Source organism: Streptopelia decaocto (genome assembly GCF_964273445.1).
Source record: "Streptopelia decaocto genome assembly, chromosome: 17".
Classification (NCBI taxonomy): domain Eukaryota; kingdom Metazoa; phylum Chordata; class Aves; order Columbiformes; family Columbidae; genus Streptopelia; species Streptopelia decaocto.
Window position 1 is genome coordinate 4,746,319 of NC_138672.1, and position 23,507 is coordinate 4,769,825.

The 23,507-nt window shown below is 52.3% G+C and overlaps 1 protein-coding gene across 1 annotated transcript in view; it reads right to left on the minus strand.

Moving 5' to 3' along the window:
* ASTN2 (astrotactin 2) overlaps positions 1 to 23,507 on the minus strand; it is a gene marked incomplete at its 5' end in the record, with an annotated part of 312,614 nt that overhangs the window by 121,794 nt on the left and 167,313 nt on the right. Inside the window, 2 exons of the mRNA XM_082067996.1 lie at positions 9,534 to 9,722; positions 12,066 to 12,232. Of these exons, the coding sequence (XP_081924122.1) occupies positions 9,534 to 9,722; positions 12,066 to 12,232 (356 nt within the window). The remainder of the gene's footprint in view (positions 1 to 9,533; positions 9,723 to 12,065; positions 12,233 to 23,507) is intronic.

The following is a 23,507-nucleotide window of genomic DNA, read 5'->3' on the forward strand; positions in this document are numbered from 1 at the left end:
CCTCTCCATGCATGGCTATACATTAAGCATTTGGTTGATCTCACCGGTGAGATAGGCGGTGGCTCCATCACTGCCCACATCTGGCTGGGTTTTGGCCTCAGCAGCCTTGTCCAGAGCTTGGAACCTGGTTGCACAGCCGGGACACATCTGAGCCACGTGCCACCCTTCTGCGATGGGAAGGTGTCGGAATCACCCAAGAGCTGATGAGAAACCCACCTGCTCACAAAGGGCTGGTGCTGCTCAGCAGGATCCATGTCTTGCTCAATGTATCTGCTCTTCAAGGTGCCTCCCTCCATTGGCTTCGCCATTGCTGACAGCCGAAGGCTCTGACCTTGTTGGCTTCCATAAGCTCAGCAACTTTCAGCTTTTTAACGATTTGGATGGGGCAGAGCCATGCAGACAGACAGACATCCTGGAGCTCTATGGGGGTGGTTTTCCTATTCCTGAGCAGCCCAGAGCAGGGCTGGCCGCATCTTATGAATGAATATTTAAGCGCTGAGCTGAGCCAAGGCGGCAGGTCCTCTTGTGCGGGTTGTTTGGGTGCTGTTTGCAATCATTTCTCCGGCGCTGCTCAAGCAGCTCCATGTCTGGCACTTCCATCAGCGTGAGTTGTAAGGAAGCAACAAATACAAAACTCCCACTGATGCCAGAGGAGCCAGGACCACACGCTGGGACTTCCCAAGGAACCGGGGCAAGGTTGGTGCCAGACTTGCATCCAGTCCTACAGGATTTGGGCACGGTGACCCCAAGCCGATGGTCTCTCTGCACACAAGCAGCTTTTCCAGGGAAACCCATCCCCAAAGCTGCAACGCCCTGGGAAGCACAAACACTGCCGTTTGAATAATATTTGCTTTTCCAATGTAAATGCAGAGCCAGCTCTCTGCTCAGCACACATATCAACTCTCTTTTAACAATTTGGAATCTTAAGCGTATTTTTTTCTCTCCTAGGCTTCATTGTTAACCTTTAAGACAGAGATAAGGCATAGGAGTTTGGAAAGGAATCAGGAGGGACCCTGGAAATGAGCCAGGAGCAGTGTTAATACTGGGCTGAACATCATATCTCTTCGGTTCTTCTTTCCCCCCAGGGTGATTCAGACCGCTCTTGACTACCACCATGGTATTACAAACTCTAATGAGGTTTGGAAAATAAGAAACCCACTGCGGCGTGGGAGAAACTAATAGAAATTGTTTTGTCTTCTCTCTATTAGTCATTAGAAGCAGAAGAAAAACAGCCACAGGCAGTGGCAGGGCTGCAATATCACCACACATTTCATATGCTGGCATTCCGACAAAGTCATTTCAACGCAGTTAATGCTCCCGCTTCCCCTCTGTGCAAGACCTGCCATACACCAGCATCCCCATGCGGGGCTCCATCAAGCCCCAGTGGTGCTCAGTGCCCACCAGTCAGGGCTGCAGCCCCAGGGAGCTCACAGAGGTGCTGGTGCAGGATGCTCGGCTGGCCCGTGGCTCTGCCAGCAGCAAACCTGCCAGCACGGACCATCACAGCCGCTCTGCAGCGAGTTGCCATGTGCAGACCAGTGAACAGGCAGAAACACCCTGAGTTTTCATCTCAAGAAAATTGTTGCTGCAGGTAACAGCCCATGGGAGACACCTCCTCGCCCGGCTGCGCTCTTGGCAGGGTGAGAGCAGGACAGCAAGGGAGCATCGCTGTGGGACAGAATCATTAAATAGTTTGGGTTGGAAGGGACCTTCAAAGCTCCCCCAGTGCCCCCCTGCCATGAGCAGGGACATCTTCACCAGCTCAGGTTGCTCAGAGCCCCGTCCAGCCTGGTCTGGGATGTCTCCAGGGATGGTTCATCCACCACCTCTCTGGACAACCTGGGCCAGGCTCTCACCACCCCCAGGGGCAACAATTTTTTCCTCATGTCCAGCCTGAATCTCCCTCCTTTAGTTTAAAAACATCACCCCTTGTCCTATTGCAACAGACCGTGCTCAAAAGTCTGTCCTCATCTTTCTTATCAGCCTGTTTTAAGTACTGAAAGGTCACAATAAGGTCTCCCCAGAGCCTTCTCTTCTCTCTGCAACACACAGAAGAGCAAATCCTCCATCTCTGGAGAAATGACTTGGGATGGGAACAAGACAAGCCAAGATTTTCTGCTGCACCGAGGATTGCATCCAAGCCCTGCTGCCAGCTCGGCAGCAGGTACGGTTCGACAGCTGGCAGAGCCGCGGAGCGCTCAGATATCCCGTGCTGGTGCCTGCTCATGACTGCATTGCCTGCAGCAAGGATTCACGTTGCTAAGTCAATGTCAAGCCGATTTAGTCCTTGGATGGGGAATCTCCACCGACCAGCACTGACACTAGCAAGGGTGAGCAGTGACGGGTGGGTAAGTGTCAGCCTTGTCCCCAGAGGTGCCGCTGGAGCTGTGTCCATGGCACAAGCAGCACAAACCCAGGGCCCGTGCTAATGGTGACCACCAAAGAACTGCCTGTAGCATGATGGAAAACCCCTGCTATCACAGCTTAGAGTTGGGTGATTACAATTTACTGCCTCAAACCGTCCTGCCTCACTCCCTTCCTTCTTTTCAGCTGAACGTAACCCTTATTTTCATGCGTCCCGAGGGGGTGCAGAGGCCCTGTAGCCCACATCAGAGGAGGAAAGAAGGAGGAACAATTCCTGTCTGCAAGCTTGTACACCACAGCAAGGCTATAAAACCAATAAGGACCCCCTGGGATGAAAGGTACTTTATAAATCTGAGCTGTTCTTATTATAAAACCAATCTCCACTGCATCTCTTAATAATGCACATTAACTATGCAATAACACCAGCTATAATTAGTGTCATAAAAGTCAGCGATAGGAAAGGCTCGCAGGGCAGCCTGTTCCAATGCCCCACAGCCCCTTGGGGAAGAAATTGTTCCCCAGATCCAACCTCAGCCTCCCCTGGCGCAACTTGAGGCCGTTTCCTCTGCTCCTGGCGCTTGTTCCTGGGGAGCAGAGCCCGACCCCCCCTGGCTCCAAGCTCCTTTCAGGCAGTTCAGAGATCAGAAGGTCTCCCCTCAGCTCCTGTTCTCCAGCTGAACCCCCAGGTCCCTCAGCCGCTCCCATCACACTTGTGCTCCAGCCCCTCACCAGCTCCCTTCCCTTCTCTCAAATCCTCCCCCGCCACCCCCAGGGGGGTGGGAAGAACAGGAAGGGGGGGGGAAGAACAGGAGGGGGGTTCCTGCCCAGGCACGCCCCGCTCTGCCCAATTAGCGCTGCTGGGTGACAGGCTCTGTTTGCGCTGCGTGATCAGCTGTGGAAATGCAAATCTGAACTTCCTCCACCGCAGCAGCTAACAAGATAATGAATATTTTCATCAGCTGCAGAGAATACAAACATCTGCGCAGACACAAAGGCGCTGCCAGGGCCGGGGGAACGCGGGGAGCAGGGACCGACCCCGAGCGAGGTGACTCCGCTGCCCACGCAGGCTGCAATGGGACGGAGCAGCTCAGGGACATCTGGAGCAGGGACGGGGCAGCAGGAGCAGGAGGTGGCTGCAACACCCATGCTTGCCAAGGATGCAATGGTCCATTCCTTAAATCCTCCCCACACCAGGTGCAGAACAAGTCTGAAAACCTCTAGTACTTAAAACACCTCTATTACTGACATCTCAATCAGTATATTTTAAAAAACATCTCATCCACCCTGGACCCCTACACTCTCTTTAGGATATCTCTGGCACTAGACTCGCTTTAGTTTTGCCAGAGGAATAAAAAACCACCACCAAGGCAGTGTGCAGAAGCACGTGGCTGCAGACTGTTGGAAATAGCCACTCAAAGCCACACAATCTGTTCTCCTTCTCGGTGGGACGCGAGCTTTGAAACAGAACAAGGCTGATGCACGCAGGATGTAATCCTGACCTAGCTGACGGAGTGCTGTGCTAATTGCATTAGTCATTTATTCACTGGATTGATAAAACCTCAATGCTTAACCTGGCCGGTGATGATGCGCTCAAAATACACAGCGTGTGTCTCTGTGCAACCTGTTGTGGGCTCTGAAAAGGGATGGATGGACTCAAGAAAGCAGCCAGGATATCCCTGACAGGGCTTCCACACCGCAGGTCTGGGAAATGGGGCCAAGAGCAGAGCATCACATCCCACAACAGCTCCAGAGAGCTGCTAAACCACGAACAACCCCCTCACCTGCTCCTGAGGACACAGCCTGGGGCATTAGCTGGGCTTGGAAAGACATCATTGCTTCCAACTAGCGTGTCTGAGGCTTCAGAGTTGTGAACAGGTAATAGAATTGCAGCAACAAATAATAAAAGAGAAATGAAATGGAAGGCAGCCACTGGAAAAAAGATCCATCCGTTATCCCGGCCTGAAGGGTAATAGGTAAACAAGGCGTTGGGGTGCCGGCTGGCGCCGAGCTCGCCGGCACAGGAATAATAAACAGCACAATTATAACTTCTGTGCTCGGAGGTTTCAAAGAGAAGGGGAAAAAAATATGAAAAAATCAATAGCGTTAATTTAACTAGTTACAGACGTTACATTTGTGATGCCGCGGGGGAGGCAGGATGTCCTCGCCGGGGCTGGCTGCCAGCTCCCAGCCGGGCAGCACCGGCAAAGCGCCTGGATGTGATGCTAAAAAACCCGGCTGAGCACCCATCCTGCCCCCCACCAGCACCCACAGCTGGGGGGGCACCGAGTGCAGCTCCCCCAACACAGGGGGGAGCGATGGGGTGGGGACATTTCCCAAACAGCCCCCCCCGGCAGGGCTGGCACCGAGCTGTCAGCACGCCCCGCCGTCGCCGGTTTATTAAGGGCTGAGAAGCGACGAGGGGAAGGAGTGACAGATTTAAAATTAACTTGCCAAACTCCCCATCAATATTATGACAAATCCCCGCATCGGTTCAGCGACCCAGCGCGCTGCCTGACAGCGGCACCGTGGCTGCGCGGAGGCAGAGCCGGCTGCCGGGCTGGCAGCGCCGGGGGCCAGCGGGCGTCCGTCCCTCCCCATGGCACCCCGGCCACCTTGGTGCTGCTCAGCACCACCACCAATCCATCCTTTCCTTTCCCTAAGACTGTGAAGAAGTAGCAGCCCCATTCTACAGGTGGGGATGGGAGGAACAGCATCCTCCATGGACATAGGGAAAGGGGTTTCCAGTTCGCAGGAAGGTGCTCGGCACAGCATCCCTGCATCCCCCAGAACTGTCCTCTCTGGTTCTGGAGAGGGGAAACCACTTGGTGTTTAGCTGGGGTTTTTTGCAGTGAGGGAGCGCTGACACAAATCTTCTCCCCTCTCCAGCCACCAAACCATTTTGGCTGCTTATCACAGAATCATCAAATAATTTGGGTTGGAAGGGACCCTCCCAGCTCCCCCAGTGCCCCCCCTGCCATGAGCAGGGACATCTTCACCAGCTCAGGGTGCTCAGAGCCCCGTCCAGCCTGGCCTGGGATGTCTCCAGGGATGGTTCATCCACCACCTCTCTGGCCACCCTGGGCCAGGCTCTCACCACCCTCAGGGCCAACAATTCCTTCCTCGTGTCTGGTCTTTATCTGCCACCAACACCCAGAAACTCCCTGGACTCACTGCATCTCCTTCTGGAGGGGGTTCAAATGTGGGCCTTGTGGGTCAGCAAGGAGTTTCCCATGTCCTGGGGCTGTGCCAAGCTGGAGCAAGAGCCGGGATGAGCGGCAGAGCCAGAGCAGGGATGGGAAGGGACCCCGGGGAGGACAGAGCGCCCCCCACACATCGCTCTGACATCCCGTCTGCCACGCAGTAATGATCCAGAGAGCAAAGCTGGCTCCACGGGTAAGTAATCTGGGTCTTCTCCATATTAATGGCATAAAAGCAACAGTCCGAAACTGCAAAAGGCTTTTAAACAAAAATCTCTATTCCCTCATGGCAAAGAGACGGCACAAAACAGATAAGGAATGAACAAACAACCCATTTGGAAAATAATCCCCTGGTGACTTGGGGATGGTGCTTAGCTCAGGATCTGCCCCACCGTGAGGCAACAGGGGAAAATTGCTCTAATCTAGTCTTTAGTGAGCTGGATCCACCGCTGAGCCTCCCAGCTAGACCAAGAGCTGTGACTGGAATAGATCAGCTCCAATCCCATCCATTTACTACCACCACACAATGTGCTTCCAAAAATCAAAGACGCCTCCTCTGTCCCCCACCACGGTGCCCGGTGTGGCACCACATGGCAGCAGCATCCCTGCGGGAGCACTTGGATTTAAATCCTCGCAATCCAGCAGCCATGACGTGGCACACTCCTCCCAACAGGAACCTTGACAACGGCTTGTCCAACAGGTCAGTCGAACACCAGTGATAATTAGCCATTATTAAGCCACCTCAGTATGGAAAAAGCTGTCCACAGAGTTCCTAACTCATGATGGTTTGAGCTGAGCTGCAGGGATGCTGCAGAGCTCACGTCCTCCTGGGCTGGGGCTTCTCTGTGGCTCATGGATGGGGAAATGGTCCTTGGAATCAGAGCAAAGGGATGTGCAAGAAGGGACAGGCTCTGCGCCACACAACGAGGTGTTGCACCAGTGCTGGTGTATATATGGAGCACATATAGTACACACGGTATGAACTGTGCTGGCTGCTGTGGATACATTGGTCACAGCAGCCGGTATTATTTCCTCCGTCCTTCCCTGTGGCGTTAGTATCTCCTCAGTGATGCCACCAAAATGTTTGGGTGCCAACTCCCTTGGATAAAATGACGTGGGTTAAAGGAGAAAACCAAAATCTGAGCCAACACCGGTCAGAACCACAGGTCTGGGACCTCCAAGCTGCTCAGCTCACCCACTGCCAGCCTGCTGTGTGACATGCTCACATCACACAGCACCCTTACTCGGTGTCCTAAAGGTACCCACTGCACACCCCCGTCCTTTCGACACCATAAAGCCGTCAGTGCTACACCAGCTCAATCCCTCCAGCCCTCGGAAGGGCGGAAGCTCTAAAAAGCATCGCAGACCGTTGGGTGGCAAAGAGACCATCCCAATGGGATGGAACTGCCGCTGTAACCGATAGACATTGCCCAGGCCAGGGGTGAGAGATGGCTTTTCCCAGCACAAAGCCTTCCTCCCAACACCATGCTGACATGCCTGGCGGATTGAGAATATCCTATTTATGAAAGACACTGAAGATGCGGCGACATGGGAAGCAGACACCATTCAAAGGACTGTCACATCTGCATAGCTAAAGGATCCCAGCAGTTATAAATCCCTCTAAAATACTCAGCCCCTTGTTCTGATAGCAGGTTCTTGCTCCTACTTTGCAGAAACAGGCTTTTAATCCCTGGTATTAGGCAGCTTCCTGCTATGTTTCAAATGCACCAAATTAAGGGCTTCTCTAACAGCTGCTATCTTAATGCTCAGAAAGGTTCTTGAATATCTATGAAAATCAGAGGCAAATTACATCTTTTAGTTAATAATTTCTTCTCCATTAACCTCCTCCCTCTTCCCTCTTTAGGAGATGATGTAATGGTGCTTCCCTGGCACAAACCCCGACACACCGGGCAGCCTGGCCACAGGGAAGGACACCGGGCATGGGGGCTTGAGCCCTTCTCATCACTGCCTGGTGATTCTGGAGCCAACAGCCTATGTTCGAATGGGAAAGGGCAGCCATGCTGACCCTCCAGGATGCCAAAAGCATTTCTGGAGCACGATGTGCTGCCTCCTGCCAGGCTCTGAGCTCTGCCAAGCCAGCGCATCACACGCTACAGCCTGTGACCTGCAGGGATGCTTTGCAGGTTGCTCTTGTTTCAGACCCGCTTTCTCCTGCGCCTCACAGCTGTTAGACCCAGGACTAGTCCCGCAGCCAGTGCTGGGCACTGAAAAGCCTGTTTGTGATGGTGACGCTGTGCAGAGGACCAGGGAGAATCTTCCCCTCACTGCACATACTCTGCCATCCACCCCACAGCGTGGCAGGAGCAGTGCCAGCCCCGGGATCACTAACAACCCCCTTGGCTTTTTTTAAACCCAAAAACCTGCCAGTCAGAGCCCCAGGGAGTGCTTTGGGCTCTGAGCCCTGAAAGATGCAATCCCAGCCCCTGCAAGAACCGCTCCTGGTCCAGCCTGAGACTGCCCAAACCCACCATAACCCCAGGATGCTCTTGGACAGTGTGACTTGGAGAAGCCACATCTCCCACGATAAACCAGACCCACAGGCAACCTTGTGTGTTTTCCAGGTGGAATCTAGCCCTGAGGATGGGAGATGTGTTGGCTTCCCAAAGTAGCCCTTAGACCCCAACCCTAGCTGAGGCAGCGGCAAGACGATTTTCCAACTCGCTCACTTTGCAATGCAAACAAAGGACAGGCTGCAGAGAAAATTTAAGTCTCTGCAAAAAGAGGTTTGGTGCTTAGAGACTGATGGCACAAGCTGGAGCTGGACCTCATTTTGGGGAGCCCGTCCCAGTCTGGCATTTCCAGGAGATGGGCTTGGGGAGTTTTTGAAGCCCCAAGATCTGCTCAGCCCACCAGCTCATGGAAAAGTTCAGCTCTGCAGCCCTGGCTCTGCTCCGATGGACACACTGATGCCTGTATCGTGGGAGTGAAAGCAAAAAGGAGCCCACTGGGAAAATTGCCTTCGTGTACTGTCAGTTCTCACTTCCAGCAAAGGCTGTGGCGCTGCTGGCTCCAAGCGCTCCGCTGGCTGCAGCATCCTGAGCCCCTTTGTGCTGGTGGAGCCCGTAATTCATCTGCCATCACGAGAGCAAAGGGCCAGAGTTAGCGTGAACTCACAGCTGGGATGGCTTTGAATTCAGCTGGGGAAACAGTGCCCATAAAACCATTGTGGCCAGCAGCGATGAGCACCCACAACTGCAGCTAAAATCAGTGGCAGCAATGAGGTCTAACATGAAAAAACCCCTTCAGATTCTGGGCAAGGAGGAGTCATGTTAGTGTGGGCTGAATCTTCTCCTGACTGCAATCACTGCTGCTGCTTTGAAATCCACAGGCCCACCTTGGCTTACACCTGATCAAAATACAGCTGCACTAAGGAGAAGTGAAGAAAAATAAATAAATCTACTCATTTTCCAGCCCTGAATTCAGCAATTATCAGCAAGCTGTCCTCTGTGGGCACTGGAAGGTGAAGACCCAGCACTTCAGACCCTGCTGGGCATTTACCTTCTGTTTATCTATGTTATTTCTTGTTAGGCTATATTCGCAGCTCCTCCCAGTACTGTAACTGGGGGCACTGAATAAAACCAGCTTGCAGAGGCTGGAAACACACCAAGGATGTGTTCTTCCACACTACAAAAAATTAACAGCAGAACTTGTTGTCGCAGGATATCGTGGAGATGAAATACATCAGTGTTCAGAAAGAGATGAGGCAAGACCACTGGGAAAAGCCCATCAAGTGTGATTAAACACTCATTTGAGGAGACATAGACTGGCCCAGGATGGTTCTAAGCTGCTGCCAGCGGGAAGGTTGAGCAAGTACGAAAATGAGGGATGCTTGTTGTTCTCTTTCTCCTCCCCTAGTGAACATGTCAAGAGATGCTGTCTCTACACCAACCGACCTTGGCCCCATCTCACCATCCCGACGTTCCCAAAACAAGGTGCAGAACCGGACCATACCTGAAAGTCATCTGGAACACCTGCCCTTGGTTGACGTGCTGGCTCCTGTTGTTGTAGCCGTGAAGCATCTCCCCAAAGAGGGTGTCGTTGAACTTGGCATCCGACTTCAGGCACTTGGGGCCCTCGCAGATGTCAGACAGCATCAGGCAGGACTTCCCATCCGGGGCCAGCTTGTACTCCTCCACGCACCTATGGATCACAAGCTAATCTGATGGGCCAGGCACAGGCACAAACACTTCCCAGGCAAAGCAGAAATCCAGCTCCCACCCTTATTCCCACCCAGCAGTGCCCTCTGGCAAGGGAGCCGCTCCAGCATGGCCACTCCTTTGCTCTTTGGTCCCACTTCCCAGCACACTGTGGGTAAGATGCACATGCTCATCTTCAAAAGACAGTAAGGGAAACTGAGGCAGGAAGCAGGGATGTGATTTAAACTCCAGACACTGGAAACATCAGTGGCATCTTTTGGAACCAAGTCCTTTGAGAAGTGGGGAATGAGCCAAGTTACAGAGTATAAGGAACCACACCTGACCCTGGTTCAGGGACCATCCAAGTAGAGTTCCTGGCTTGAAACATGGTCAACTCTAAACCAAAGAATTAAAGAACTAAAGGAATTAGAGAGTATAGAGCAAAAGTGTGATGGGAGCAGCTGAGGGACCTGGGGGGTTCACCTGGACAACAGGAGCTGAGGGGAGACCTTCTGATCTCTGAACTGCCTGAAAGGAGCTTGGAGCCAGGGGGGGTCGGGCTCTGCTCCCCAGGAACAAGCGCCAGGAGCAGAGGAGACGGCCTCAAGTTGCGCCAGGGGAGGTTGAGGTTGGATGTGGGGAACAATTTCTTCCCCAAAGGGCCGTGGGGCATTGGAACAGGCTGCCCAGGGCAGTGCTGGAGTCACCATCCCTGGAGGGGTTGAACAGACGGAGGTGAGGTTCTCAGGGACATGGGGTAGTGCTGGTGTTGGGTTAATGGTTGGACTCGATGTTGAGGGTCTTTTCCAACCAAAATGATTCTCTGATATTATATGTGTCCATCCTGCCTCCCTTCCTCTTTTTCTCTTTCCTCTGGTCTTTTCCCCTGCGTTTGTTCTCCCAGCTGCCCGTCCCCGCAGCCGCAGTGCTCTGCTCACCCCAGCCCCGCTCCCCGGGCTCTCTCCCCTCTCCCATTCCTCTGCTGCGTTTTACTGCTGCACGCCAAACTCCCACCCGTCTGCCGCACTTTTGCTTTGCCTGTTCCCAAAAAGGAAAAAAGGGAAATATTCTCTGTCCTTGGGGTTGAAAGACTGAAATGCAGATCCCCTGTGTGGGTGTGGATGGAGACTATGTAATTTCCCAATATTTTCTAGACCTTCCCCAGAAAGGCTGCTTGTGCCTCGGTGGATTCCTAACCCCTTTGCAGGCAAGGTGGAGGAAACATGCTGTCTCCTAGTGACTAAAGCGCTCTGTGCTGCTAAACAATAATAAGAAAAGAAGATGGGAGAAAACAACAACAAAAACAAACACAAAAACCAGCAAAAGGGGATTAAAAAAGAACAAGAGAGAAGCTGACACGGGCAGAGCTCTGTGGGCTGAATGAGGTCTCTGCTGCATCTGCAGCATCGGGACATGATGGGTGCTCTTCAGAGTTACCGTAAGGAATTTGTGGGCATTTCCTTCCCCAAAGGGCTTCTCTCCCTGCTCCTTCGCCCTAATCCTTCCCACAGGGATGTGAAGGAGGTTCCTGCATGTGCCCCAGAGCGTGAACCAGCCAAGAGATGGGATCTGCAGAGCACAGGGCCGGGTGGGCAATGCCCGGCCGCAGCTGTGCAGCATAAAGCCAGATAATCACTGAGCTCCTTTTAGAACATACTGCAGCCAGGGAGATTTTCCTGAGAGAAAATGCTAAATTGTGTAGGATTATAGGATCCTGGCCAAAATCAGGGATGAAACTCTATTTTAAGAGAGGCACAGAGGAGGAAAAAAAAATTAAAAGTAGTATTTTTTAAACAAATCCTCCACTTTCCCCCTCCAACACAGAATGTACGATTTTTGGGTACCTTTTGGTGAGTCACAGATCAAGCTGTACCATCACACAGTGGGAGAGAGGAGGAAGGTGCATCTGCTCACATTGCTCCTCGCCTTCCCATACGATTTTGCCTGTAGGCAAACCAGGTGCCTCCATTCCCTGCTGGAAGTCAGCTCCATAAATAGAATTTTTCTTGGGCGTTCAGCTCCCTTGCTGGGCACACTGGTGTGGGGACAGGTGGCAGAGGAGGGTTGCCAAGGATGGAAAAGGGCATGGGTTATTGTATGACATGAGGAAGACATTTTTTATGCTGAGGATGGTGAGAGCCTGGCCAGGTTGGCCAGAGAGGTGGTGGATGAACCACCCCTGGAGACATCCCAGGCCAGGCTGGACGGGGCTCTGAGCAACCTGAGCTGGTGAAGATGTCCCTGCTCGTGGCGGGGGTGGCACTGGGGGAGCTGGGAAGGGCCCTTCGACCCAAACCGTTCTGTGATTCTCTGATTTACTGCCAGTGAGAGCGCTGAGGCAACTCACCCGCAGAACATGAAGATGGTGCTGGACGAGGGGTCGTGGGGCAGAGGGAGGGTCTGCTGGAGACAGAGCTGCTCACAGCCACCGTTGAAGCCATCTGAGCAGTCGATCCCTTTGGAGTAGTCGTAACAACCGGTGCCATCCTTCATGGGCCGGAGGTCCTCAGGGCACTGCAGAGAGAGAGGGGACATGGTAAGGTCACCCGTGGGTCCCCACCTATCCTGGAGCCACAGCCCGGGGGTGCCCTCCCAGAGCAGAACGCACCCACGAGCCAGTTGTGCTGCTGAACTCTGCTACAGGAGATGAGTGCACCCCAAGTGATGGATGGGGCAGTCCAGAGGCTGGGGAAGGGACAAGGACCACAGAGCAAGGAGCTGATCTGCTGCAAAAGCCACACTCCCCATCCTCCCTCTGGAGGAGAGTGAAACCCTCAAGGCTGCAAAATTACACAGTGAGAAAGCTTCAAGCCAGCGTGGGGCAAAGCGCAACAACCCGCTCCGTAACGTGCTGGAGAAACCCTCTGCATTTGTTCCCCGTTTCTCTTGAGATGCTGAGAAATCTGATGTAACCCAAAACCAACCATCTCAACACCTGAGACCAACCCAGAAAACCACCTCAACCCAGGCCAGTGAGCGTGGCCTTGGCATCATCTCCAAAAGCATCACGCTGTCTCCCTGGGGAGGAGGCAGCTGTGGGCAGGACCAGCCCGTGGTGGAGGCAGGACCTGGGGAGGAGAGAATCCCAGTCCCGCGCTCATCAGAACAGCTTTCCACAGCCGAGGGAACCATGCTGATCCACACAAGCTGGGGATCTGGCTCTGGGTTTTAATTTCAGTTCCCCAGCTGGCTTTCCTTGTCCCAAAAGATAAAAGCCAGTAGGCGGCAAATGCCATCAATAAATTGTCACCCAGATTAAAGCGCTCTTCTATTCCACTTGCGTTATTTATCCCTTTTCGCCAAACATGCATGCACACAAACAACAACAAAAAGGCCAGTCCTTGAAAAAATAAATAAATCTTGCCTAGCAGCAGCTCGCAATTAAAAATGCATTATGGAATTTCTTGAAGATGAGTCAGACTGGAGCTTGTACAGGTAGTGATGAAGGCAGGTTATAAATGGCCTCTGTCAAGCAGAAGAAAGGTTATAAAACCGCTATACCTCGTGCTTAAAAAAGAAAATCAATTTTTCCCTGTGAGCAAAATGCTGTACATATTAATAAAAGTTCAGGAGATCCTGGACCCCTGTCACATGCAGGGTCTCGATGGGCAGTCAAGCCCTGCTCACTCTTGGCTACTCAAGAAGCAACTTGCCCACAGGGGACATCAGGACGATGCTCCAGGGAGTCCCAGCCCATCCGAGTTTCTCTCCACTTTTTAGAAACCCATTTTCCAGCATCAAAGCTGCTTCTGCCCCACCTGACGTCCCTCAGACACCTCGCTGGCTCTGGTGCCCTCATCTCCACAGCTCGGGTTGACCTTGCAAAGCTCAGCACCTTCCTTGCACGCACTGGGTAAGGTGAGAAGGGGAGGCAGGGGAAGACTGCGGGGCACACGGCTTTTCTAGCCAAAGGATATCAGCAGCAAAGGGCTCTGGAATAAGATGCTGCCTGTCTCTGTAGAGCGGGCAGGGCACGGGCAGGGTGCAGGCAGGACCTGGACACAAAGCAGCAAAAGACACAGGAGCAGGAAGCTTTCTAGCTGCATATACAGAATAAATATGAAGGAGAAGAGGACACTTAGAACAATCTGTGCTTTTCACTGCCGAGCTGCCTGGGAAACAGGATCAGGATAAGCGTGTTTGTGAATCCACAAATACAACACTTGTCTCCTGCGGTCTCCTCCGCGTCTGCCGGCTCCGGTGTAAGAATAAGAGCTGTGCAAATTGGCAGAAAGGCATCTCCCTGGAGGGCAGGGAGGGCTGACTGCAAACAGCATCCTCCGCTCCACGGCACCGCATCCGCACACCGAGAGGACGGGGAGGTCTGGGACTCTGCCCAAGTCCCCTCTGGAGCTCCCAGGGACCTTTCAGGGTGCTGAAGGCAACTGGATGGGACCTTCAGCCAGCAGAAGCTACAGAATCCCAGCCAGGGGATCAGTCACGGCTTTTCTGAGCTGTCACTCGGGACTCTTGTCCTGGAACTGATCTGTGTGCTGAGGTCAGCATCTTCCCCAGCCCCGGCTCTTTCCCCAGCACTGGGTTAGTGGGTCACCAAAGCCTTGCCTCCCTTAGCCCCACTCTCCTCTGGGCCACCCTTGGGATAGTCCTCCAGTTTGTCTTTGATCAACAGAAAACATGGTTCTTTTCCATTTGTCATTAGGCATCCTAACATGGGTGAATTACGACAGGCAAATAGCTCGGCACAAAACCTGCACAAGTAAAGCACTCCCTCCCTCCACACCCCCCGGCTCTCCAGCCGCCTGTAGTGCTGCAGCAAGGAGCTCCCCAGGGACAGAAAGCTTCGGCAGCCAACACACGAACACGGGAGATGTCCCCACTTCGGGGGGATGAAGACGCCAGGGACAGCGAGCGCTGCAATTAGTGCCAGCCAGCAAAACAAACAGGCAGAAGCAATGCCAGCCTCGCTGAGCCGGGCGGTTTGCAGGCATGAAGAGCTAAATGGAGCAAATACTGAGCACAATAAAACTTCACTACGGATTTTGTTTTCCCTGGAGCAGAGGGGATTTGCAATCGGGATGTCCTATCCACAGATCAGCCCATTGGGTGCAACAAAGTCCTTATAGTTCTTCTCACAGTTCAGAAATGCCCCAGGTAAAAGCCGGCTCATGCTAATCCCGACTCCCTGGGCTGGGCTGAAGGGTTGGTCTGGGCTTCTGGGTGGGCTCGCAAACCCATCGCTTGCTCTGCACTTGCTGAGATTTTATAAAGGTCCAGATCTGTTATTGCTGACATTGATTTGTCTGTCTCGGGCAGCAGAGAACCAATAATTACGGTGAGTTTTAATCAATCCCCCATCAATTCAGCTGCAGTTCAATTTGCGATCTGCCTTGGCAGTGACACAGGATGGGGGCTGTGTCAGAAAATGATTAGAAAATCAATAAGCAACTCAGCCAATAACTCTGTCTGGGCAATCACGGGTGACACGTCCCTCCCCAATGGGAGGAAAGCTGGTGAGACAAGGTGTCCCCGCAGCCCCCAGCCAACCCCCTCTGCACACCCCTCGTCCAGATATGGGATGGATCCATTTATCCAGGGAGGCACAGGGATCCTACAAACTGTTAGTCAGCTCTTCAAAAGACAAAGCTGTTTGTGGTTTGCCACGGTAGACCTACACGGCTTGGGAACTCACTTCGAACTCCCTGACCATCCTTCATCCACGGATCTGACAAGCAAAAATATCTCAGAGCTTGGGAAGAGCGTTCAGTACTTAATCCATGCTATGGAGAGGAAGAGGAAGGTAGGGGGAGACTCTTAAGCTCTTGGTCTGCTCTGAAAAGCCACGGAGAAGCCGTTACCATACAAATGTAATTCCACTGCCTTGCAAATCCACTCCATCTACGCAGGAGTGAATCAGTTTCTCTGTGATGACGGCCAGCCCTGAAAATTGCTCTTGGGATTGGAAAAGAAAACTTACTCCCTTATCTTCTTCTGTATTAGCACTGATAATGCAGATCCTGCGGGCTAAAGGTGACCCACAGCTACACCACCCCGGCCCTGCTGCTGCCGATGGGTTTGCGAAGGGGGAACAGCCGGTAGCTCTGTGAGGTTCTGCCGTTGGCACAGATGGAAACCGGCTCATTCCCTCCTTGTCACACGGGGCGGAACACCCAGGGCTTTAATTTTATCATTGCAGTCAGCAAACAGACTCCAAGTACGCACAGGGAATGGATATGCTGAATAAGAAAGTGCTATTTTTACCTGATTTTTGGAGAGACGGGTTTTTTTTTTTTTTCGCCTTTTAAATGACATCTCCAAGGTGACACAGAGTGGCAGAGCTGGTAGGAGATGGTGCCACGTGCCAGCTGCCACCCCTGGGAGGTCACCAGAGCCCGCCTTGCCGATGCACGGGGCTGTGGTTTGGGATTAAACGGGATGCTCACGCCCACCACTGTCACCCCAGCACAGTGTGTGACAGCAGGTGGCTCCTGCCACCAGGACATGGCGCAGCTCCTCCACCCATCACCACCATCCTCAGCACAGCCAGAACAAATGCAATGGGAGGAGGATCATCTCCATGGGGAAAGAAAGCATCCCCAAAAACCTGCACAAGACAGTGTCTTTGGAAAATAAGTAGCTGCACAAGTCCCTGTTCACATTAGTGAGCAAAGGGTTCTTTTCTTTCCTTTCCCCTTTACAAAGCTCATTAGCAGGGAGACGGGTGAGGGGGTCACTGGAAACAAAACCTGAGTCTCGTTACAGACACAGATCAACCAGACAAAAGGACATCAGCTCTGCATCCAAGCTGCCTGCTCGGGCTTCTCCACTCAGCTCCTCTCTTCTGTTATTAGGTTTAAAAAAAGAATATTTAAGAAAGTGTTTCTGTAGAGAGTAAACTGCCCTTTTTATTATTCTGGTCTGTTTTCTCAACAATAGCAGCCTTTTTGTCAGAGATAAAAGCCCAGACTTCTCCCGTGCTGGGGTGTCAGAGGTGATGCTCTGGGCTCCTCAAAACCGCACAGGGAAGCTGCCAGGAACCCCCAGCTCCTGGTACCGCTTGGGTACCACACACCCATGGCTGGATGAGACCCTGTCCCCATCCCCGGTGCATCCCCAACAGAAAGGGCTGGGGGCTCAGCCCTGCGGAGGCACCGAGCGCAGCACCCAAAGGCCCTAATGACCGCGCTTCGTTCAGAGGCATCCTCACTCCTCACCAAGGAACCTCTTCAGCTTGAGACAAAAACATTAATCTGAGGCACTGCTGAGGTACAAGCAAGTGCCAGCATTTTAATGAGCTCTGAACTATGCACTGGCATGGATTTGATTTGCTCGTTGGAGCTCAGAAATGATACAAATGCAGTAAACTCCTCTGTGTCCTTATACACACATATATTTGGATAACTTTGGCTTATTCTGCCTTCGCTTTCTAAGTCCAGAAGGGCCCCAGTGAGCAACGCTCCTCATCAGCTGCAGGACCAGAGTCTGGCTGCACACAGCCCTGTCTCTACAGGTGAGATTTATCCCCCCTGTCCTATTATTCTGGTAAAATGGGCCAAAAAGCCACTTGCTAAAGCACCTACTGGCTCCAGGCAGTCTCCTTCCACCCCTATCTCATCTCCTCGGGGCAGTGATGTCCACACCACCACACCAGAAGACCCCCCCAAAACACCCCACTGCGGGGGAGCATCCTTCCCACAGGAATATCACAACTGTTTGCTGAAATAACAGTCATTATCTTCCCATTTCACTCCCCCCCATCCCTTTCCCCTGCTTCCTTTTCCCTTTCAAGATCATCAATCATTATTTTAGCCTCAGAAAATCAAACCCATCTGTCTTCCAGGCTCCTGAGCACTTGATGCAATAGCTCCTGCTCCTCGGCTCGGTCCCCCCATGACAGTGGGGCTGGGGGCTCCACAGAGGAGACCAAAGCTCTGGGCAATGAGGCAGCATCTCCTCACCTCTGGCCACCGCACAGCTCTCACGTGGACCCTCTGAGCCAAGTCACTACGTATATGTTTTTTGCACCTCAATTCAAAGTGGAATGGACTTGTTTCAAGCAGCTGCTGGGATGCTACAGATGAACAGATGTAACCGTTCAGAGCTCCTGGAGCAAGGAAATCAAGCTAGTAGAAACCCTCCAGCTGCTTTCCTTCCAGAAGCCACCAACAGCCCATTTTGGGGTGCGCCGGCATCTCCTGCCCATGAGCCGCAGCGGAGGCTGGAACGCCCATAAACCTTTGGGAGACCAGAAATTCAACTCCTGCCCCACCTGACACCCAGGGTACAGCCCAGCCACATCGCTCTACACCAAATCCTGTGACCCACACCAAACCCAAAGACCCAACCCAGCTGTGACCAGTACAAACAAAGCATCCCAGTCTGTCGGGGAGAAGAGGGGCAAGGGCTGGTGCCCACCAAGCCCTACACGGAGCACCACTGAAAACGCCAACGCTGAAGAAAATGGGGCTTTTAACACCCAAACTACTTCTGGCAGAGACCTCCTGCTCACCTTGGTACCTTCTGAGCTGTTCCACTTGCTTTTAAACTTGCCCATCAATCGCTGACATGGTGCAAACCCATTTTTGCAGCACTGAAAGCAAAGGCGGGTGGGGGGCTCCCACCTGCCCCCCGCTCCCTGCCACAGCCAGCTACCGACCCCAGCGGCTTCTGCCACCCTTTGCTCATCTCTCTTCCTTAAATCCCATTTTTATCACACGTCGTTACCTGGCTTAATGAGATAAATCCGAAACCGCAGGCTCCCTGGAGGGGGTTTGCTGCTGAGCTCGGGGGCTTCTGCTTCCAACCATGACCTGCAGAAGGAGTCATCTTCTGCTTCAAGGAGCCAGCTAAACTTTAAAGGGATTAGAAGAGAACAGTTTCCTCTCCATCGCCCTCCCTTGCGTGTGCATGTAACATAATTAGCTAGGTGCCTCATAAGGCAGGGACGGATGAGTTTTTATTTTTCAATGAACAATTGTCTGTCAGAAAAAAAATGCAGATTTGATGAAGCTTAAGTGCTTTGTGGGATTCCATCAATTACATCTCAAAATTCATCGGGAAATTAGAAGAGCATTTAGTTTTGACAAGGTTGAAATGTTTTGGTTTCCACTGCCTCATTTGGTTTTTATTTCAGGCTGTACACTGGGATAGCGCAATATACAACATAAAGCTCCAGATGATAATGCTGGCACTAAACATTTCCCCCTCCTTCACAGAGATGTTCTGAACCAAAATATTTTGGAACTTGCAAATATGTGGGGGAATTCTGCACAGCATTTTGGTTTGGGCTGAAAGTCCCAAACACCCAATTTCCACTCCCCCCCAGCAAGAACATCAGTTCTCAGCTTCATCTGCTTCATTTGGAAGCACCTACCCACCACCCACCCATGGGTGACATGTGCTGGAAGGAGGAGACTAGAGTGGCAGCCACTGCCCTGCTCCCTCATTTCTAATCCCATTTCTCCTTGAAATGGTTACCCTCTTAAATTAAGCCATTTCTGAGCCCCGCTTTGCAGCAGCTAAGGAACAGCCCATCATTTTGATGTGGGAGAAAGCAAAACAGAAGGATTAGCTCCAGACAGGCTACACTGAGGCTTATATGCCTGTGTAGACCATGCCAAATTTCCCTTCCTTCTCTCTGTAAATAGTCTGGGACTGACATCACACCGGTGTCACCATGGGCCACAACTTCATTGAGAGACTCTTTGGTGGCTGCTCTACCTTCTGCACACTGAGCCAAACAAACTCCTCTTTGCCCGACGGGCTGACCCCATGATCGCGCAGAGGAACAGTTCACTATACTGCCAAACTATATTTTTTTCCTGCTTAAATTAGTCATAAAACTATGCCATAGGAACTCCAGTCTGTGAGCAGGGAGATGGTGACGACCAGCAGGATTTCACGTCTGTGCAGAACACCTGGGCTCACTGGGCTCTCCTGCCTCTTGCCAACACCTCTCCAGAGCTGGGACAGACCCTGGAGCTCAGCCGTGCTGTGAGCCCTTCCACACCCACCCGCAACATCTCTGGCCTCCATGGCACAAGCCACTGTCTTCTGACTTAACAAGACTAACTCACCAACATCTGCAGATGTTGCAGAACCATCAGACCGCACCACTTGCACCAGATAAGTTGTTCACTCAGCGGGGAACAAGGGGCCTAATTCTGCTCCTACTTCGCTGTGGGACACCGAGCTGCCTTCCCCACCACCGCCTAAGCAGCTCTTGCCCTCCTGCATCTCCAGGAGGTCCTCAGGTGGTGAGACCCCATCATCTTCACCTCTGCACCACATTCCCATACCTGCTGCTGCCTCCTCTTGCGGAGATGCTGAGGATGCCCAACATGCACCGGAGAGGGACCATCCACTTCCTCACCCAGCTCACGTACTAAGGACAAAGCTCATTTTCCTCGTGGGAAAAAATCCTCACCCCTCTTATTCCCTGGGGCTGCAATCCTGCCTCTCTGGGGAGGCAGACACAAGTGACCCCCTTCTCCTTGAGCAGACGAGCACTGGCACCCATGACTAAAGCCAAGCCAAGAGACAGGTGGAGAAACCTGAATTTAAGCCACCTTACAGGTATTTCCTTCAATCCCTTAAGGGAGGATTCATAGGTTTTCATCTCAAATTACAAATTGCCAACAAATGAGGGTCAACCACTTTCCCTTCTTCAGCATCCTCCCTCCTGGCTGAGCAGCTACAATCATGCTGGGAGAATGGATCAGCAATATGTATTTTTCTCCTAGCAATAATCTGACGTATTCCTCCAGCTTCCCCTGTTTTGCTGTGATCCCTGCAAGACGGTACAAAACGCACACTGCACTCAATATGCAGAGAAGCTCACTGGGATTTTGTTTTCTAGGGAAATGTCCGTGTTTTCCCCAGACCTGACAGCAATTCTAGGATGCAACAGGGAAAAGTTGCACAGAAGCAGGTTTTGTAGAGCTTGAGGATTGTTTTGTTGTGTTACAAGGTAGGGCACAAAGGCAAAGCTCCAGTTAGCAATGTCAGGGTCTCAGCAAGGTCGCAGCTCATACTTCTCAAAATTACCCGAACAAAAAAAGCCTCCGACAAGAAAAGAACCACAGAAAACCTTTATGTGCTAATGCCATCTACTGGGTACACGTAAAAACAACAGAAAAGCCATGAGAAGAGGGGAAAAAAGGGCGCCATGGGATGTGTGGGATGGAAGCTGGGGACCCCACTGCAGAGCCCTTAGGGTCTTCCAGGTGACATCTCGCACACAGGGTTTTAACGGAGCAAAGCGACGTCCCTGTTTCTCCTTCATGAGCCCAAGGGGACTGTCCTCAGAGAGATTCCACCACAAACTGCCCTTGACGTTTTACCCAAGTCCTCTTAAGGCCAAACAATTAGGTAATGGCAGAGCCCACGCCACTAAAAAGCCCGAAGATAAATGCATCCCCGGTCCCTGCAGAATTACTGGAAGCTGTATTAAGGGCACGAAGGAACTGGTAACAGATGATGATTATATATAAAAGGAATAAGAAATCTTTGAGATTTGTGCTGTTCCCTGGTTGAGCTGCTAGGCTCTGGCTCTGCTGTGTATTAATTGCTTACAAGGCTGCATGTATATTTTATGCTCAGTACCTGCCTGGAACATTTGTTGGATTTAGCCTTGATTGATGAACCACTGATTATATACTTCTGTGGCCTTCGCAAATTAATAAACTGTTGACTGGTAAAGATTAACAACATGTCATGATTTGCGAAACAGCGTCCAGAGTCAAGCTGAAGGAAGCCTAGTGCTAAAATTAGCACGTGAATGCTCCCTGAACTCTATAAAAAGGGGATAGCTTAATTAAATTACATCCCGATATTGCCCATAGCACTTACCAAATTGGCAAATTGAGTTCGCAGCAGTTCAGCTTTAAAACTAACTGACATCCCTGTAAATTTGCAGCAAACGACCCCATCCCTGCTCGCAAGGGAAGCCCAGCTCGCAGACTCGGGGAGCAGGGTGGGATGAGGAGGGGACGTATCGTATTGCCCAGCACAGGGACCAGCACAGAAGATGCCACGAGGTCGCACGCTGGGGCTGTGGTGAAGCTCCGAAACTCAGCTCCCATCACCTGCAACCCACTCAGTGTCACGAGCACAACTCGGGGCGGGGACAGACTTTTCCACCAGACAATAGCCATGGACCACAGTAAGAAAGACAGGACAGTGTCCAACAGGCCTCTGCTCATACCCCAGCCATTGCAGGGGACCTGCAAGTATAAAATGCCACGTGGGGTTGGGACACCTCGGGGGGATGAAGCTCTGTGTCCCTGGTGCCAGCCTGATGGGAAGCAGGGAGAGACATGGATGGGACAGGGGATGCAGCTGCTGTCCCCAAACTGCCCCATGGAGCTCAGCTCTGCCGTTCTCATGCTGCAGCTGGGATGAGGAGCTGGGGGGGCTTCATCCCACGAGTCGGGGCTGCAGAGAGGTCAGAGCAGCCCCACACTCCTGCAGAGGGGAGAAAAGGAGGAGAAGAGGAGAAGGAGGAGGTCTCAAGATCCCCATGTGTCACCTCTAGGGTGGGGGATGCTCCCCAGGGCAGTTGCTCCCTCCCTTCCCCCTGGCAGCCCTTGTACACAGTTTGTTCTCTTTACATAAAGCCCCGAGTGACAGAGTTTTCAATTTCTGCCTCTCCACATGTCAGCGTGGTGAGCGCTAGGCCTGCAATTAATTGGTAATTTCTATCTTAATATATCCTGACTTTTTAAAAAAGGCACGTCTTCCCGGCGGCACGGGACGACTGGAGTCTCAATTGCTTCTGACAGTGTCTGGGAGGCACGTTTGTGTTCAAAGCAAAATAATACCCAAAAAAACGAGGAAAAACCCCTAAAAGATGAGAACTCCCTGGAAAAGGGAACAAAGGAAAATGACAGTGGGAAAGGAAAGGAGGAAACAGAGAGGAGCGGCAAGGGGGGGATGGCACCAGGTGCTGCTGGTGACACATCAGGCTGTCGCGCTAAATGGCCTTAACAAGCAACCGGAGGAAAGGATAATGAAAACGCCACCCCCGGGACGGCACCGCTCCAGCCTGACCTTTCCTGCTGCCGTGTATAAACATCTTCAATAAATAAAGAGACACTTAACTCCCTCCTCTGCGGAGATGGGAGGGGTGGGGTGACGGGGGCTCTGCCTGCAGCGAGAGGGAAGGGGCAGAGGGGTTTGGGGGGCTTCAGGTGTGTGTTTGCAGGGCAAGAGGAGCAGGTGAGGAGCTCTGGACCACCTCAGGGATCACCAACTACTGCCCAGCTTCTACAACAGACAGATAAGAAGTGATGCTCTGGGTTCCCCCAGTTTCCCAAGGCTGTGCCCCCGCATCTCTGCATGGTACCAGCCTCGCACAAGCTCCGCACACAGGGAAGTGGTGACTTTGCTGTCAAGGGGAGATGTGTCAGAGCCGGGAGAGGTGCTGAGCTCCGCTGCAGCCCACGGGAATAAACAGCAAAACCTCTCTGTGCATCGATAGCCGGTAGTGATTCAGAGCCTCTGCCCAAACTAACGGCTGCGCTCAGAGGTCTCCTGGAGGGGAGATGGCAAAACCTGGGATTTGGGTTTTCTGGCAAGACGTGAGCACATTCAGAAACAAATAAAACCTCTGAGGGGTGCAGAGCAGGAGAGGATGGGGAGACATTTCATCTTTATCCCACACTGAGAGGCACAAGACAGGAGAAAAAGCGCAGCTGCTTTAGCCCAGGCTTTCTTGACAAGCAGGAAAAAAACCATCAGCCTCAAGCATTTTTCTTTTGCTCATCTGAGCCCCGGGGCTCCTTCCCCAGTCCATACGGCATTTGTGATCTGCCATGAGGGCCCCAGGGTT